This window comes from Oncorhynchus tshawytscha, linkage group LG22, assembly GCF_018296145.1.
Source record: "Oncorhynchus tshawytscha isolate Ot180627B linkage group LG22, Otsh_v2.0, whole genome shotgun sequence".
Classification (NCBI taxonomy): Eukaryota; Metazoa; Chordata; class Actinopteri; order Salmoniformes; family Salmonidae; genus Oncorhynchus; species Oncorhynchus tshawytscha.
In genome coordinates, this window is record NC_056450.1 from 1,416,949 (window position 1) to 1,436,887 (window position 19,939).

At 42.2% G+C, this 19,939-nt stretch overlaps 1 protein-coding gene across 1 annotated transcript in view; it reads right to left on the bottom strand.

Moving 5' to 3' along the window:
* LOC112221380 (chemokine-like protein TAFA-5) overlaps positions 1-18,761 on the bottom strand; it is a 51,889-nt gene extending 33,128 nt beyond the window's left edge. The window contains exons 1-2 of the mRNA XM_024383532.2: positions 18,142-18,761; positions 4,660-4,809 (exon numbers count right to left, since the gene is read on the bottom strand). Coding sequence (XP_024239300.1) covers positions 4,660-4,809; positions 18,142-18,226 — 235 coding nt within the window. The 5' untranslated portion in view covers positions 18,227-18,761. The remainder of the gene's footprint in view (positions 1-4,659; positions 4,810-18,141) is intronic.
* Between the last annotated feature and the right edge of the window lie 1,178 nt (positions 18,762-19,939).

A 19,939-nucleotide genomic window follows, 5' to 3' on the forward strand; every position in this document is an offset into this window, starting at 1 on the left:
TATTAGTCAGCCGGCCCGCCCGTTTCTTTGTGCAGAATTGATTATTGTAACCCTGGTGTTTGCTACAGACGTTCGTGTATCTAGTGCTAGACTGTTTTCGTTCCCTGTGTCTGGGGCATTTTGTTTGAGTACCCAAAAGTGGGGTGGCCGTGGTTCACCGTGTGTGCATTAAAGGAGCACTTTATTGAACTCTCTGCTTTCCTGCGCCTGATTTCACCCTCACGACACCCAGGACCTTACAGGTTCAGTCTGCACTGTCAACCTGAAGGAATAAATTAAACAAATATTTAGATAAACACTGCGTTGCAGGCCTATGCCTTTTGAGTCAAACAGCTGAATTTATAGCCTGATTTTTCAGGCTATTCTTGTAAAACAACTAGATCTTATGTGCACATTCAAATCTTGATTACTGCGAATCAACCTCTTGGCTTCTTGAATGGAGACCAAGTTCTTATGGTCCATCCAGATCACGAAAGGATGAGGTGCCACCTCCAACAAGTGTCTAGACCCCTCAAGGACCCACTTAACTGCCAAGAGCTTCCAGTTGCCTACATCGTAGTTGCGTTCCGCTGGAGAGAACCACTTGGAGAGAAAGGCCTCCTCATTCCGCTGTGAAAGGACCGCCCGTGTTCCGGTATCCGAGGTGTCCACCTCTACCACGAAGGGACGGGTAGGATCAGGATGGACGAGGATGGGTCCAGAGGTGAAATGTCCCTTGGGCTCCCCAAACGCCCTGTCAGCCTCGGGGGTTCAGCAAAAACAGGTCTGGGACTGGCGGGTTGGGACTGTGAGAGGTGCTGCCACCGCACCAAAGTTGCGTATAAAACACCTGTAAAAATCGCCATACCCGAGGAATCGCTGAACTTGTTTGAGTGAGGCTGGACGGGGCCAGTCTGTGACCGCCTCACCTTTACAGGGTCCATTTGGATGCCTGAGGAAGACATAATGTGGCCCAGGAAAAAACTTTGGATACATGGAACTCACACTTCTCTATCTTGATGTATAGTTGATTCTGCAGGAGGACTTGGTGGACGTGCAGGATGTGTTCCGAAAGGATCTTGGAGAAGATCAGGATGTCGCCGAGGTAAACAAAGACGAACCGATTCAACATATCCATAAGCGTGTCATTGACCAATGCTTGGAAGACTGCCTGTGAGTTCGATAATCCAAATGGCATGACTAAATACTCATAGTGGCTACTAGGAGTGCTAAAGGCAGTCTTCCATTCATCCATCTCCCTCCCTGATTCTCACCAGATTGTAAGCGTTGCAGAGGTCCAGTTTGGTGAAGAATTGGGCCCCATAGGCCAACTCCAAGGTGGTGGACATCAGGGGAAGGGGGTAACGATTCTTAATCATAATCCTGTTCAGCCCTCTGTAATCGATGCAGGAATGCAGAACTCCATTCTCCTTTCCCACGAAGAAGAAGCCTGCAGCACCTGGGGATGTAGACGATCAAATGAAACCTGCCTCTAGCGACTCCCGGATGTAATTGTCCATGACGGTTGCTTCAGGGGTCGAGAGGGAGTACAGACGGCCCCGGGGAGGGGTAGAGCCGGGTAGGAGTATTATAGCCCAGTCATATGGATGAGGAGGGATGGTGGTGGATTGCCTCTTACTGAAGGCCACGCAGAGGTCGAAGTCCTCGGGAGGGAGAGGGGAAAAGTCTTGGTCTTCAATGGATGCCAGGGAACACAGCGAGGCTCTTGGTGGGGGTCTTAGGCATCTAATAGGTGTCCCATTGACCAGGAGAATAGTGGGTTATGTAGCACTAGCCAGGGGTACCCTAGGATAAGGGGGTTCTCGGGAGCAGTAATCAACAGAAAACTAAAAGTCTTAGAGTGGTTCACCCTAAACTGCGGTGGAATGGGCTTGGTCTGATATTCCACCTGGCCAGAGCCGATGGGGCATCCATCGAGGTCTTGAATCTACAGAGGGATGGGTGATTTCACGCAGGGGATTTGTAATTATCTGGAGAAGTCTTGGTCATTGAAATTATCCACGTCCCCGGAGTCCACGAAGGTTCGAATGTGGTGCTGACGGTTGTTCCAATGGAGGGTTGTGGGTAGTATTGGACGGTGAACGGGTAGCTGGGGTCTAACTGCACAGCTTGTCCTGGTGAGCCCCGGCATTTCCCGTCAACTCTGGGCATGTAGAACGGAGATGGCCAAGACCTTCGCATTAGAGGCAGCAGCCGCCGCGCATGCACCTGTCATGTTCCTGTGGGCTCAGACTTGTGCGTCCCAGCTGCCTGGGCTCCTAATTGCTAGGCTGGGGTGCTCCGGAAACCAGAGTTTTTGGTGTCAAAAAGGCGCTGTCTCACACGTTCTCGGATCCAGTTGTCAATCCTGATGTTCAGCATTAACAGGGAGTCGAGGTCCTCTCCCACGTCCCGAGCGGTCAGTTCTTCCTTGATGGAGTTAGACAGACCCTGGTGCCTCAGTATTCCACCCACTCTCTGCGGCGAGGGTGAAGAACTCAATGGCGAAGTGGGCGACTTGTCTGGACCCTTGGCGGAGGTTGAACTGTCTGCTTGCCGCTTCTCTTCCGCCGACTGAGTGGTTGAAGACTCGTCGCAGCTCAGCAGTGAAGGCTAATATGGAACTGTAGGATGGTGGCTGCTATTCCCACATCGCTGTTGCCCACGCAAGGGCCTGGCCTGAGAGTAGAGTGATGATGTAGGAGATCATGACTCGATCGGTATGGAACGAGGAGACGGTAGCTCGAACACCAGAGAACGCTGAGTGAGGAACCCCCTTGCATCCTCCCGGCTGGCCGCCATAGCACTCGGGGGCTGGGATCTTGGGTTCCCGGTGCAGGTTCTCTGGAGGAACTACGGCGACGCTTTTAGCACTGGGCGATGAGACTTGGGCATTGGCTCCTCCTGGGTTGGGCCAGGTAATCTGTAAGAGGGAATCTGTAAGTGCCCGAAGGGAGTTGTTCTTGCTGCCGCCCCAGCGGTGTTCCTTGGTGGGTTTTAGCATTCTGGATGTGGGTGATCTCTGCTGGGACCATGTTGAGGCAGAAGCTTACTGTGATGTGGTGAGGTTGGACCCAGGAGTAGAGGAGGGACCAGATGAGGAATCAGTGGTTAAGGATGAACATAATACTTTACTGAGAAACGGTAGTTGCAGGATCACAGTACACATGAAAAACAACAAACACTAAGTCTCAAAAACTCACTCAGGAAAAAACCACACACGATAAACAAGTCAAGCTTCTGCAAAGTAGAACAGAAAACGCACCTCTTTTAACAGGGAAATCATAAAGAGTAAATGGGACACACCCGAGTGTCATTCATTTCTCTAGGATGGTCTCTGGTTATGTTTAAGGATAGGGGTTAGGGTAAGGGGTAGGGGGTGAGCTTCCACATTTTTCTAGTATTCCATTCTTATTTGATTATTGAATTGTTTGGTTTTGAGTTTGCAAGAAAGGCATTTCACTGTATTTGTCCATCTGACATTAAAACATGAAACGATCATCCTGAGCACCCACTTCTCCCACAGTGATCTCTGACATCACCTGCTAAGGAAATGGACACGATATCGGCATTTTCAACAGTTAAATGCAACAAAACATTATTTATAAAAAGCAATCTATTAATGTGGTTTTTGAACTCTATAATTTGTTTTCAAGGATGATAGCTGTACTTTTAGTTTATGGTTGACACAGCTTGTTGGCAATTAGCCAATCAGCATTTCCCAAAGAGTTCAAATCACATGAATGCATCCGACTGGTATTTAAGACTTCACAACTGGTAAATTCCCCACCTCCCACATGGTTACAAATGCAGCATCAGAGTGGAAACTTGTGAGGCCCAACATAACAATCTGGTCACAACAGACTATGCAAGGAACATTGTGAATGCTGAACATTGGCATTTCATTTTTCATCTGTACTGAAACCGAACCGTGACTCCAAAACCGCAATACGTACCTAACCATGGGTTTGGTGAATCAAATCCAATCAAATGTATTTATATAGCCCTCCGTACATCAGCTGATATCTCAAAGTGCTGTACAGAAACCCAGCCTAAAACCCCAAACAGCAAGTAATGCAGGTGTAGAAGCACGGTGGCTAGGAAAAACTCCCTAGAAAGGCCAAAACCTAGGAAGAAACCTAGAGAGGAACCAGGCTATGTGGGGTGGGCAGTCCTCTTCTGGCTGTGCCGGGTGGAGATTATAACAGAACATGGCCAAGATGTTCAAGTGTTCATAAATGACCAGCATGGTCAAATAATAATAATCACAGGCAGAACAGTTGAAACTGGAGCAGCAGCACGGCCAGCACAGTGAACCATTACAACTCTAGCAGCCAATAATAATCAATTTCCTTATTCTATAATCATAGTTCTCTCTTGGTTAATTAGCATCGCAGGAGCCAGAGACAGTATTACAAAGACTGTGTGGTACCAGATACGCCAGAAATGTCCTGTTGTTTATGTACTGCAGAGCAGTGCGGACTGGGGCAGGGGGGTGGTCAAGTGTGGGTATCTCCATGTAAGATGAAGATGACCATGGAGAGATACAGCTAGGGTTGCAAAATTACCTAGTTTTCCAGAAATCCCAGTTGGTAGATTCCTAGAACCAGGGAATAAGCATGAAATCCAAAATCCTCCAATGAGGATTTCTGAAAACTAACCCCAATTGTTGACACTTACTGTCGACGCAGGCTGGCCTGGCCTTCGTGGTGCCAGCGATCTGGCCTCTCCTGCAGGCACAGCGGGCAGTCTGACGGGCGATGGTGCATCTGGGCACGCTGCTGTCTCTGTTGAGCATCACAATCTCACAGGTGCCCACAGCCAACTGGCCTGCAGAGACAACAAAGGAAGAGTCCATTACATTGTCTGTCTTCAATGGCATCCTACACTCCTTATGCAGTGCACTACTTTAGACCGTTGAATTGAATAAGATGCCATTTCAGACACCGTCTATGTTACGTTACAGTCATTCAGCAGAAGCTCTCATCCAGACCTGCATTCAAATAGCATTTGTTTTATTTCAAAATACTTCAGCTGCGCATGATTGAGCTGCCATGCACAGTGGAATCAATGGAATATTCCCTTGCTCAAATTTTAGGTCATGGGGTGCTTCTTTATGTCTTTGCCAGAAATTAAATATTAAGATGAACAAGGTTGCTCCATGAAGGTTAACTTCCAGCTCTACTTCCTGGCTTGAGGCATTATTTCAGCTCATCCCACAATGCAGTTCAAACAGGGGTAGTGGGGGTATGCGGTACCGGTAAAACGTTAATATTATTACTATACCAAAGATGCTTAATTTCGTTCATAAGAGAACAAAGAGCAGAAAGCTCTGATGAAGGCCAAGAGGCCGAAACGTAAGCTTGAATAAAAAAGTGATACTAGCAAGAGCAGGTAAAAAAAACAAATCTACGTATATAAAGTGTTACCATGCACCTGCAACAAGATAGCTCAGATGTGCGAGTGTCATTGTTTGTTGTTGAAATGTTGAACGTAAAACACACACCAACATAACATGTACAAATATCATGTAAACAAAAAACACTTTTCAATTAGAAAATAAATCCACTTTGGTTTTAAAAAAGGACAAATAAAAACGACTTACACCACCACAGAAGCTTCGCTATTCGCCATCTTCCAAGTTGTTTTGTTGTTTACTTGGAGATATAGCTTTCAAAACTCGCAGCCCCTCTTCCAATGCATTGGAATGCAGTGTGCTGCATCCCCATATCTAATTGATCAGCTGTTGTCAAAGCCGAAATGATTATGACATCTGGGCATTTAAAGTGTTGCATCCCCGGGTAATGGAAGCGGGTTATTTGTAGTTGTTGTAAAGAGGAACTCGACAGTAAAAAGCATTAACATCACCAAGAGGTTTATTTCCAAGATGACAGTAGATACTACATAGCAGGTTCCAGGCCGAGTCCATCTGCACCCGCTCAAAGGAAACACAATTGAATACCTTGGCCAACAACCAATGAGGCCTGCCAATAAAACTATGCGCATCCAATCAGATACATATTTCCAATATAACGTACTGAACACGTGCATACCATTTTAACCAGGAATAACTTGCTGCTTATCTCTCAAACACTACATAAAGTAGACTTCATTTTCTAAATGTCACATACTATTAAACTTCATTTTTTGCATTCTAAAATGGCTTACTATTTAGGATGCAAGTATGAGTATTCGGACACATAATAGTCTCACACCCCCCCTCCACACACAAACATCCAGCAAGTCCCCCACTCCTGGAGGTTACGGCTGTGCCATTTGATATCAATGTTCTCCCCATGATTCAACAGCAACCAGATGAATGGGACCACATGTGATAAGCTTAGAGGAGAGAGGGAGGAGGGAGAGAGATGGAGGGAGAGATGGAGGGAGACAGTGCGGAGGATTACAGGCTTCTTAATGTGCCCTAAGCCACTGCAGCCCATTCCATCACGAGGAGCAGGAGTTAATTCATACGACAGGGGGTTTTCGTCACTCGGTGGCACGGAGAAGCTTGGTCTCGCCTCTATTTCAGATTATGAAATGCACTTACGGCGGGCCACAGAGTGAGGGATGGCAGGGGGCCCACGCTCTGGTTTCCATCACAGATGACATCTACAGGCGCTGGCACCCGCTACCGAGGAGAGTGACTAGCTCTTCCTGGGAAAATGACCTTATCACTGAGTCACATACAAACAAACGTACCCACTTACAGAGATGCATGGATACATATACACACACACACACACACACACACACACACACATGCACACACACACAAACCTCATAGCAAATTCACAGCGCAGTGTGATTTCAAATGTGCAATATTTTTGTGTAAACTTATTGTATGACTTTTAAGTTTCAATAATTCAATATTCTGTAAATACTGTATACTCCAAAACTGTATACTGCAAAAGGTATGGGATCAAAAACATGTTTTACCTATGGCTTAAAATCAGATATTTTTTATTAATGCACAAATTTTTGTTTTGACCTGGCTGGCTGCAGCTCAAACTAGCACGATGTAACTTAATCTGCATGTGTGACAATGTCTTAGTCTCATTCCTATGTTGAAATCATGGGACTCAGCAATGTAGTTGCAGTGATGTTATTTGAGTGAGGCAATTGAAACCACACACCCACAACCAGAAGCATTTTCAGAGTTGATGAATATGTGATGTTATGTAAAAGTAAGACAATCAAAACCACACACCCACAACCAGAAGCATTTTTCTGAGCTGATGAATGCAGTAACTTGGACAATATACAGTGCCTTTCAGAAGTATTTAGATCCTTCTATTTTGTCTTGTTAATAAATACAAAATTCATAACTAAAGTATAGTGATTCAGTAATTATTCAGCACCTTTTTTAGGCAAGCCTAAATTAGTTAATGAGTAATATGTGACTTAACAAATCACATAATAAATTACATGGACTCACTCTGTGAGAAAATATGATTTTTGAATGACTAAGCCTTCCTCTGTCCCCCATACATACATCATCTGTAAGATACCTCAGTTAAGTATTGAATTTCAAGCACAGATTCAACTACAAACCTTTCCGAAAGCCTGATAAAGAAGATGAAGAAAATAACCTATATAATACTATAGAAGTATTACTATATTTAGATACTCTATTATTCACTGCAGTGGTTGTGCAGAACAAATATATACACTACCGGTCAAAAGATGTAAGGGTTTTTCTTTATTTTTAAAGTTATTATAAAGTGTTGCATCCCCGGGTAATGGAAGCGGGTTATACCACAATAAAAGGTAATACATTTTAAAAGTAAAATGGCAAATCTTCACAACTATGCCCAAAGAGATCCTATTGAACTAATAGGGATTCTACATGAAATTCTAGGATTAGGCCAATAAAATGTTATGGTGCACAATACATTACATTTACTTCCACCTTTGGTATTTAGTAATAGTCTTTTTGTTTTAGAAACTTAAAAATATATATATTATAATTTTCTACTGAATTAAATTTTATGAATGAATGGCATTTTGTTTTCGTGTCAAATCGCCATTTGGCAACCCATCCCTTATGGGATTAATTGACACAAACAAACATTCCTGATGATGGGTTAGGGTTCCCATTTGGGAACGATCCCTTCCGACGTTAAATGATCATTCTTCTTCCGGCTTTCTCTGCATTGCACATCACATAGAGTGAAAAAAAAAACTAAATAATGTTATCCAAACGATAATTACATCCCTAGAGCAGTAAAATAATATACATACATACACACTGTATACATACACACTGTATACATACACATACACTATGGTTCAAAAGTTTGGATTACATCCCTAGAGCAGTAAAATAATGTACCTACATATATACATACACACTGCATATATACACACTGTATACATACACACTGCATACTGTATATACACATACACTAACTTTCAAAAGTTTGGGGTCACTTAGAAATGTCCTTGTTTTTGAAAGAAAAACACTTTTTTGTCAATTAAAATAACATCAAATTGATCCGAATTACAGTGTTAATGTTTTAAATGACTATTGTAGCTGGAAACAGCTGATTTTTTATGGAATATCTGCATATAGAGGCATACAGAGGCCCATTATCAGCAACCATCACTCCTGTGTTCCATTGGCACCTCGTGTTAGCTAATCCAAGTTTATCATTTAAAAAGGCTAATTGATCGTTAGAAAACCCTTTTGGAATTATGTTAGCACAGCTGAAAACTGTTGAGCTGATTAAAGAAGCTATAAAACTGGCCTTCAGACTAGTTAAGTATCTAGAGCATCAGCATTTGTGGGTTTGATTACAGGCTCAAAATGGCCAGAAACAAAGGACTTTCTTCTGAAACTCATCAGTCTATTCTTCTATTCAGTCTATACTTGTTCTGAGAAATGAAGGCTATTCCATGGGAGAAATTCCATGGGAGAAATTGCCAAGAAACTGATCTGGTACAACGCTGTGTACTACTCCCTTCACAGAACAGCGCAAATTGGCTCTAACCAGAATAGAAAGAGGAGTGGGAGGCCCCGGTGCACAACTGAGCAATAGGACAAGTACATTTGCTGCCTAGAAGGCCAGCATCCTGGAGTGGCCTCTTCACTGTTGCCGTTGAGACTGGTGTTTTGCTGGTACTATTTAATGAAGCTGCCAGTTGAGGACTGGTGAGTCATCTGTTTCTCAAACTAGACACTCAAATGTACTTGTCCTCTTGCTCAATTGTGCACCGGGGCCTCCCACTCTTTCTATTCTGGTTAGAGACAGTTTGCGCTGAGCAAGAGCCACATAATGCTAGGGCATATCTGGTGTGCTTTCTGGAATAAGAGCAAGCGTATATCATGGTAGAAAGGTCAATAGAGGATAAAATGTGTTTCATTCTCTATTTCTTTGAAAAACTTTACTAGCTATTCTGGCAGTTGGCATATCCAACAGTCTATACCAAAGTCTGCCATACATGCGTTCCACCTCACCTCACAGGGTTCCCAGCCCGTGTCCCCAGTTATTGCAAGAATAGGTGCAAACTTGTGGACACCTAAAGAGTAACGTAGTTCTCTGTTATGAACTTGTTTGTTTTTAAAATACAGTACCTCTTAGCACCCCACACTCCTGCTGAATAATCCAGAACAGGACACACGCATGACTGATACAGTTTGGAGTACGTAGCATAACCTATATCTTTGAGTGTTTTAGTTTGTCCTAAGACCTCTACTTGCTGAGTTGGGAATTGTTTGGGCTTTCTCATCGAGGAAACCTACTGGACAAATACCAAAAGCACAAATTGTCCTGTAAGTAGTTGGGACTGGGATCTGAACAGCTATGTTCCACACTATTGCTATTTTCTTCAAAATGAACACAAATATATGGCCTATACTTGGTATGTAGGTTTCTCACTCATGGGTGGCAAAAATTTGGATATTGGGGAGTCACTGGATTTATGCTGGGTCACTGGATTTATTTTGGGGTGATTTGTGAATGAAAATAAGAGTATGTTCTCATAGCCTACAGGTAAATCCATTTGAAGTCAATCACTTTTTGACAGCATCCCTTTTGTTTTAAACAAAACTTCCCATATGTATTTGCCCATAGAAGAAGTGGTCAGCAAGTTACTTTCTGGACCTGAATGCCAGAATATTAAGGAGATAAAGGTGATCAAAGTTGACCATTTGCATACCCCACACTACCATGAGACATCCATGTCTTCATCACTGGAAGGTAAAACGGTTGAAATAAATTATCCCAGAAATGTTCCATTTGCACAAAAGGTTATTTCTCTCAAATGTTATGAATACATTTGTTTACATCCCAGTTAGTGAGCCTTTCTCCTTTGCCAAGATAATCCATCCACCTGACAGGCATATCAAGAAGCTGATTAAACAGCATGATCATTACACAGATGCACCTTGTGCTGGGGACAATAAAATGTGACGCTTAAATGTGCCGTTTTATCACACAACACAATGCCACAGAAATCTCAAGTGTTGAGGGAGCGTGCAATTGGCATGCTGACAGCAGGAATGTCCACCAGAGCAGTTGCCAAATAATTAAATGTTCATTTCTCTACCTTAAGCCGCCTCCAACGTAATTTAGAGAATTTAGCAGTAGGTCTAACCAGCCTCACAACCGTAGACCATGTGTATGGCGTTGTGTGGTCGAGCGGTTTGCTGATGTAAACATTGTGAACAGAATGCCCCATGGTGGCGGTGGGGTTATGGTATGGGCAGTTATAAAAAGAAATGCGTAGGCTTCGATTTTTTCATATTCTCATGTGTTGTAGCATGTACATCATCTGAGGTTTTTGTGTTTTGCCACCATCGGTTGAGACACAACATGTTGTTCAATGCAGTGTGTGTCATTTCAATCATAGAAATATAATTAATAGAATGGACCTATCCCTGCAATTTAGCTGGTACACCATTGAAATTGTAACTTCTAATTACTGCCACAAAGATGGCCATCAGTCCATCCATTGATCAATGTCAACTTAAATGTTAATGTCTATCTATTATCTATATTTCTGGGATTTCAACAGGTTTCCTATAGAGGATTGACAGTTTATTTTAAAACAACAGATATTCCCATTTAAGTCAACATTCTCTGATGTCTAGACCTCCAACCATCTTAGTCAAAAACATCAGATGAAATAGGATCAAGCTACAACATATGCAAATATGAAAAACATCAGTTTATTTCAAGAAATTATAGGATAGTTTGACAACCCTGTTTGTAAGCTTTAAATAACATAAATCTCAACATTTATATTTTCCAGTGATGAAGACATGAATATCTCATGGTATTGAAGGGTATACAAAAGGGATCAACTTGGAGTACTTTTATCTCTTGAATGTTTTGGCATTCAGATCCAATAAGTAACTTTAAGTGCACTTGGGCAAATATGTACGGAAGGTTTTGTTCAAATCAAAAGGAGTGTTGTCAAAACGTGATTAAATTCAAAGGGATTTACCCCTACTCATAACGCCCAAGAGCATGCTGGGGCCATTCATTCTCTTTGGTTTTTGGTCATCAATGCTTGTTTCTGAAAGGTAGTCTAAGCCCAGATTGTGGATTGCAATACACTTATTTTCTTAGGTAAGGAGGCATTTTTGTTATTAAGTAATTTGGGTAACCTAACCCTTTAAAATGCAGGAAGGAGCGCCTTTCGTGGAATAAAATTACTTAAAAAATACTATGGAAGGAAAAGACAAGGACAATTACTGATAATATTTACACTTTCCACCCACACTCTCCATAACATCAAGAATTTTAAACTCCAATGCACTCCACGTAGAAAATAACTACAAACTCAACCGCAAGGGAGGCAAACAGTTGCTGCAAAATAGAATTCCTATTCAGGGAGCTGTAAAATATGGGCCTTGATTGATTTTGCTGTAAAAACATTTTCATTTTTCCATAAACATCCCCGTAGGTATACGACTTCAAAACAGGAGAAGTGGTTTACTTACATCAAAATCATCCTCACTGTGACTTGTCACCACTGAACTGAGCTGCCGGAGAAGACTGAAATCTCTCTATAAACTTTACAAAGCATTTTACATTGAGCTGATAGCTTGAAATTGACTTAGTAGGCTGGACATAGTAGGCTACAGCACACAGCTAAAGTGACAAACTTACCATTCCATCATCACCACCTTACGATGCCGATATAGTCAGAACAACAACTACCTCCACCTCATTAATCAGAGAACATCTCTCTATCTCCACCCTGTCCTCGAACACACGTCCAAAACAAAGGTGCTGAGGTTAACAAAATGAAGAGAGGGGAGCTGCTGGTCCACTGAACAACTGGAGGAATTGGCTCCGGTGAGGGAAATACAGAAATCTCCGAATGTATCGTTGAATAACCTGGCGAGGGTAGAGAGAGGCTTGACAGGCAATCCATTAGTGTGGGGCTGGGGCCCAATCGTGTGAGCCGGACAGGCTACTGCACTTTGATTTCCTGTCCCTGCCACTGTGACGGATGGCGCCGTTATAGAGGGGATGCGATGCAGCCAGTCGTGGCAGGATTCATGACCGGCCCGGCACCCAAGACCAAATACCTCTTGTCGTGGAAATTCAGTACTGAGAGAGACTCGGTCTTGGTCATTTCTTCAAACAATCATCTTTATTTAATATTGATTGATTATTGCCATAATGAAACCGTCAGCCCACCAGTCTTGACTGACTGTTAGGCTGAGAGTCTAGCCTTTACAGACGATGCACAGATTTTATATAGCTGATACCAAGATTGTTTCGTCAGTGACTTCTAACCTTCCCATAAGCCACCTTGGTTATCTACACAGGATGGTATTTTACTTAGTGTCCCAGATGCCAGGAAGATGAGACAATGAGGCATTGTTCTTAACTCTTCCAGGCTCTCTCTATCTTGTGTCACACACACCACATCTTGTCTTATAGAATGCTAGCCTTTAGGTTTTATCACCAACACAAGTAAATTGTCAGCTTCAAGCTCTCTCTAGTAGAACCCATGTCCTCAACACACAGACTAGCTGCAGGGTGCTAGAGACCATAAAACACAGCATTAGCAGGACAGAAATATCTTACTGTACTTTAAGTAAATAATTGTTACATATCCAACAAATAAGATGAATAAATAATTTTTCCCTCACATTCTCTTTGTTAGGCATCTAGGGGCTTCCAGGGGCCTCCGGGGGAGTTGGAGATGGGCCCTAGGAGCACTGAGTAGCTGTGTTATTTCTGCCCTGCTAGAGCTGCCCGGTCTACCTTAAGTGTTGTTATTGTGAAGTTGTCTAGGAGCAACAACGGCTCAACTGCGAAGTGGTAGACCACACAAGCTCACAGAATGGGACTGCCACGTGCTAAGGTGGGAGGCGAGTAATAATTTTCTGTCCTCGGTTGCAACACTAACTACCGGGTTCCAAACTGCCTTTGGAAGCAACGTCAGCACAAGAAATGTTTGTCGGGAGCTTCAAGAAATAGGTTTCGATGGCCGAGCAGCTGCACACAAGCCTAAGATAACCATGCGCAATGCCAAGCTTTAGCTTGAGTGGTGGAAAGCTTGACGCCATTGGACTCTGGAGCAGTGGAAATATGGTCAGGGATGAATCACGCTTCACAATCTGGCAGTCCGACGGACTAATCTGGGTTTGGTGGATGCCAGGAAAACGCTACCTGCCCGAATGCATAGTGCCAACTGTAAAGTTTGGTGGATGAGGAATAATGATTTTTTATTTCATGGTTCGTGCTAGGCCCCTTAGTTCCAGCGAAGGGAATTCTTAACGCTACAGCATGACATTCTAGGCGATTCTGTGCTTCCAACTTTGTGGCAACAGTTTAGGGAAGGCTCTTTCCTGTTTCAGCATGACAATGCACAAAGGGAGGTCCATACAGAAATGGCTTGTCGAGATTGGTGTGGAAGAACTTGGCCTGCACAGAGCCCTGACCTCAACCCCATCAAACACCTTTGGGATGAATTGTAACACAGCTGCAGGCCAGACCTAATTTCCCAACATCAGCTCTTGTGGCTGAATGGAAGCATGTCCCAGCAGCAATGTTTCAACATGTGGTGGAAAGTCTTCCCAAAAGGGTGGAGGCTGTTATAGCAGCAAAGGGGGGACCAACTCCATATTAATCCATATTAATGCTCATGATTTTGGAATGAGATGTTAACGAGCAGGTGTCCACATACTTTTGGTTATGTAGTGTTTGTGCACATTCTAACAATAGTGAAGTGGAGGTGAATTTATGTCCACACTATCTAAGAGGTATCTGACTTGAGTGATGGGAAAGTTCAGAAGACTTCAAATGCTGGAGGAGCGCCCTAATCCCAAATCAAATCAACCTCTATACTAGCCTCTATGGACGTGTGATGTTCTGAGAGGATTGGACATGGATAGAGTTCTAGTCAATCAGAGGGCAAGTTGGAGCTACTTAGACTGGCTGACTTCAAACTCTAAGTCTTCCTGACTTCGGAGTCCAGAAAGGCTCCTTGGTGTTGTTGGCATAATGCATCGATAATGAAGGGGGCTGGGCTTTTTTACTGATTGATTCTCCTCTATGTCTCTCTCATTCAAACAACCACATGGACAACCACACACAGCCCCCAAGCGCCTCCCACTTCCAATACAACTGTTGGATGTTCTAACAACGAGAGGTCTCAACTAGAGGTGGACCGATTATGAATTTTCAACGCCGATACCGGTACCGATTATTGGAGGGCCAAAAAAAGCCGATACGATATTAATCGGACAATTTTTATATATATATTTGTAATAATGACAATTACAACAATACTGAATGAACAATGAACACTTATTTTAACTTAATATAATACATCAATAAAATCTATTTAGTCTCAAATAAATAATGAAACATGTTCAATTTGGTTTAAATAATGCAAAAACAAAGTGTTGGAGAAGAAATTAAAAGTGCAATATGTGCCATGTAAGAAAGCTAATGTTTAAATTCCTTGCTCTGAACATGAGAACATACGAAAGCTGGTGGTTCCTTTTAACATGAGTCTTCAATATTCCCAGGTAAGAAGTTTTAGGTTGTAGTTATTCTAGGAATATTTCTCTCTATACCATTTGTATTTCATGTACCTTTGAATATTGGATGTTCTAATAGGTACTTCAGTATTGCCAGCCTAATCTCGGAAGTTGATAGGCTTGAAGTCATAAACAGCGCAATGCTTGAAGCACAGCGAAGAGCTGCTGGCAAATGCACGAAAGTGCTATTTGAATGAATGCTTACGAGCCTGCTGCTGCCTACCATCGCTCAGTCAGACTGCTCTATCAAATCATAGACTTAATTATAATAACGCACAGAAATACGAGCCTTAGGTCATCAATATGGTCAAATCCTGAAACTATCATCTTGAAAACAAGACGGTTATTCTTTCAGTGAAATACGGAACCGTATTTTATCTAACGGGTGGCATCCATAAGTCTAAATATTGCTGTTACATTGCACAACCTTCAACGTTATGTCATAATTATGGCAAATTCTGGCAAATTAATAACGGTCTTTGTTAGAAAGAAATGGTCTTAACACAGTTCGCAACGAGCCAGGCGGCCCAAACTGCTGCATATACCCTGACTCTGTTGCACGGAACGCAAGAGAAGTGACACAATTTTCCTAGTTAAAAGAAATTCATGTTAGCAGACAATATTAACTAAATATGCAGATTTAAAAATATATACTTGTGTATTGATTTTAAGAAAGGCATTGATGGTTATGGTTAGGTACACATTGGTGCAACGAAAGTGCTTTTTTCACGAATGCGCTTGTTAAATAACCCTGTTATTAGGCTGTGATTCAATGACAAATTAACAGGCACCGCATCGATTATATGCAACGCAGGACAAGCTAGATAAACTAGTAATATCATCAACCATGTGTAGTTAACTAGTGATTATGTTAAGATTGATATAAGATACGTTTAATGCTAGCTTGCTGCACTCGCATAACAGGTAGTCAGCCTGCCACGCAGTCTCCTCGTGGAGTGCAATGTAATCGGCCATAATCGGTGTCCAAAAATGCTGATTATCGATTGTTATGAAAACTTGAAATCGGCCCTAATTAATCGGCCATTCGGATTAATCGGTCAACCTCTAGTCTCAACCCTCCAGGATTTTTTTTGTTGAGAACCAATCAAAGTTCAAGCCAGTTTTTTGTGGGAATATTGCACCAACAAACGGACTCCTGTCCAGTGTGTCACGGCCCTCCCTCGCTGTGTACCACGTGAGTCAGGCTAGGAGCTACTACCATATCATATCTAATCCTTTCAGATCTCCACAAGTGCATAGGAGGTAGAGGCAAGTGGTCGACTTGGGATCAAAGGAAAGAGAAGTCAGTGGGCATAAAATGTTTGTCTACCTTTATTCTAAACAATGTTTCCAAAAGATCAACATGGCTGCCCCAAGGATGTCCTCATCTTTGTGACGATGGATCCTTCTTGTTTGGTTGAGAATATAATTCTAGTAATTTATCCCAAAACTGAACTACTGTGGGCTACATAGAGAAAAGGTCAAATTGCAGGTTTGATCAGCATCGTAGGGCATAGTATTCCATAGTTCAGGGCTTTATAGAGTCTGAATAAAGTATATAGATTATTTGTGAAGGATCTATGTAGTGGTCTTGTGTGGTTTAGTTGGTAGAGCACGCTTGCAATGGCAAATGTTGTGTGTTCGACCACTGCTGGGGCCACCCATACGTAAAATGTATGCACGCATGACTGTAAGTTGCTTTGGATAAAAGCATCTGCTAAATGGCATATAGTATTATAATAGTTTATATGCAGACTTTATGTAGGCCTATACTCTATAAAGTCTTTAGAGTGGGTTGACAAAGAATAAACTCAATTGATAGGTTCGTTTCTACAGCCTGTAACAAGGAAATTAATGAACAATAGGATTGTAACAGACTCATACACAGCATCCTTTCGTCAAGTGTTTCGGGTCAAAGAAATGAATGTAAGGATAAAATATTGTTGGTTTGAGAGATGAGGAGCTGAGGAGGACATAGTATGCATTTGCCTTGAGAGAAGAGAGAAGAAAATGAACACAGTAGTAATAAGTGAATAACCAAGTTCCTAAGCGTTGGTGTCCTTCTCCGTTTAGACATGACTATGGAGTTCCAAATCGTTGCCGAGGTAACGGAGAGAAACATGGTTTTGCTTTCCATTCTGTGGACGAGTGAAGGTGTAATTGCACTAGCGCATACATAATTCAACACGGAAGGCTACTACTGTCATAGAATGGCAAGGAATGAGTACAAACCAGTATGAAATCACAAGGCACATGATGAAGAATAATAGTGTAGGCCTAATAGCAAAATGAAAAGGCTACATCATAGCCAGGGATAGTCTAAAGCATACATGACAGTAGTAGTGCTTCCCATATTCATCTTTTGAGTAGCCTAACAACAATTATAAACTGGGTAGTTTGGGTCCTGGATGCTGATTTCGCTAAAAGCCATGGTATATCAGACAATATACCACAGGTATGATGCAAAATGACTTATTTACTGTTGTAATTGTGGTGGTAACCTGTTTAAAATAGCAATACGGTACCTCTAGGTTTGTGATACACTCTTAGAAAAAAAGGGTTCCAAAAGGGTTCTTCGGCTGTCCCCATAGGAGAACCCTTTTTGGTTCAAGGGAAATCCCTTTTTGGTTCCACGTAGAAACCTTTTGTGTTCCATGCAGAACCCTCTGTGGAAAGGGTCCTAGATGGAACCCAAAAAGATTCTACCTGGAACCAAAAAGGGTTCTTCAAAGGGTTCTACCTATGGGGACAGCCGAAGAACCCTTTTAGGTTCTAAATAGCACCTTTTTGTCAAAGAGTGTAGATGGCCAATATACCACGGCTAAGGGCTGATTCCAGACACTAGCGTTGGGTCTTGTGAAAGAACAGCCCTTAGCTGTGGTATATTGGCCATATACCACCTTCTCGGGTATTACTACTTAAATAATCCCTAACAAACCCATACAAAAGGTCTACAATACCAACCCTAAGAGAGGGTAATTTTATGTAAAAGCAATAAAACATAGCAAAACAACATTATTCTGTAATTATAATTATACACTGAGATATCAGTATAGCAGTATCAAGACAATGATCCATCTCCTTGCATGAATAAACGCGTACAGTAAGTAGAGTAACCGTGGCATGCATCATGTAGGCTATGCACTTACCCTCTCTCAGGCGATGGGAGTGGATGACCCACAGGAGCAGTAGACAGCAGAGTGACGCTCCTCCACCTGCCGAGAGCTTCTTCATTCCCTTTTCCGACCGCAGCCCCGTCTCGACGTGTCCCGCTCTTTAGTCCCACTTTTAAGGTGGCGTTCAAATGGGTGAATACTTATTCATGTGGTGTTCTGATAGCCCGTCGCTGGCATCCATCTTGCGCGGTAAATTAGTGGAGGAAAATCCAAAATATTATGATTGACAGGATCCCTTATTACAAAATGCCCCTTTTATCTTGTCCTGTGACTGTCTGTCGATGAGTTGTCGGGAGTGGAACACCGATAGAAGCGTCATAGCCCAAAATTGAATCAAAATTAGATGTCAATTTGGCAAGTTTCTAAACACATTCAAATTCAGGAGAATATTGTAATGAAACATCAGCGATATGAAATAGCCTACCATTCATCCCGGTGGAGGTTACAGGTTTATCCCATGTAGACCGTAAAGTTTATCCATCCACTGACTGCCGATTGAAAGATCTGCCTTCTGCATGACGCGGAGGCGAACACCAAGATCCCCGCAAGAATCGTATGCAACTTTGCGCTTGAACGTGAATAGCCGAAGACGACGGAACCTGTACCGACTGACTGTTCCTTCAGCCCAATAACAATAAAAATAAAAGTTAGGCTCGTGAAAATCAAAACAGGATATACATTTCTGCAAGGTAACTTGTGGTGTGCAAGTGACTGCAATTACAAGTCAACATATTAAGGCCGCTTATAAAATTGCTCTTTTGTTGGATTCGTTTTGTATTGTACACTTACAAAACGTATTGCATTGGTCAGTTATTGGAATTATTTGGACAAGATTGATCATTAAAATTAGGCTATCGGTGTCTCCATCTCTATCAACTGGGCACAGACATCAGTTCAACTTCTAGTTTTTATTTACATTTGGTTGAGTTGTCAACTAACATGAATTCAACGTGAAATCAACAAAAAAAATCAAGTTGATTACTTTTTGCAAATCCAATACATTTTCCAGGTTGATTCAACATCATCACATTTCAGTAGAGTCAGAGGAGGAAGGGGGGGACCATCCTCCTCAGGGAATACAAATGCAACATTTAAAAAGTAAACCTTTTTAGATAAAACATTACTAAATATAATCACATCACCGAATAATTTATTAAAACACACTATTTTGCAAAGAAGGTTTACAGTAGCCTCAACAGCACTCTGTAGGGTAGCAGAGCCGGAGGACAGCTAGCTTCTGTCCTCTGAGTACATTGACTTCAATACAAAATCTAGGAGGCTCATGGTTCTGACCCCCTTCCATAGACTTACACAGTCATTTTGACAACTTCAGGAGGATGTCCTCTGACCTATCAGAGCTCTTGCAGCATGAACTGTCCACCCAATCAAAGGATCAGAGAATGAATGAATGAATCTAGTTCTGAAATCATAATGTACAGCTAGCTAGCACTGCAGTGCATAAAGTGTGGTGAGTAGTTGACTCAAAGAGAGAGAAAGAAAATAGTTGAACAGTTTTGAACAAATTAATTTCTTCCTAAATGAAGGAGAAGAAAGAGAGAAATAGAGAGAGACAGATTCCGTCATTGTATTTTCACTTTCAGTTTAATTTAGCTAGCAAATGCAGCTAGCTAGTTTAGCCTACTGAAACACCCTGCTCAAACATAGGGATGCTATTTTAGCTAGCTGACTATGACTATCCAACACTCACTTTTGTACATCACCTTGGTCCTTACAATTGACCTTATTTTTGCGCCCAAAAAACGTAATACTT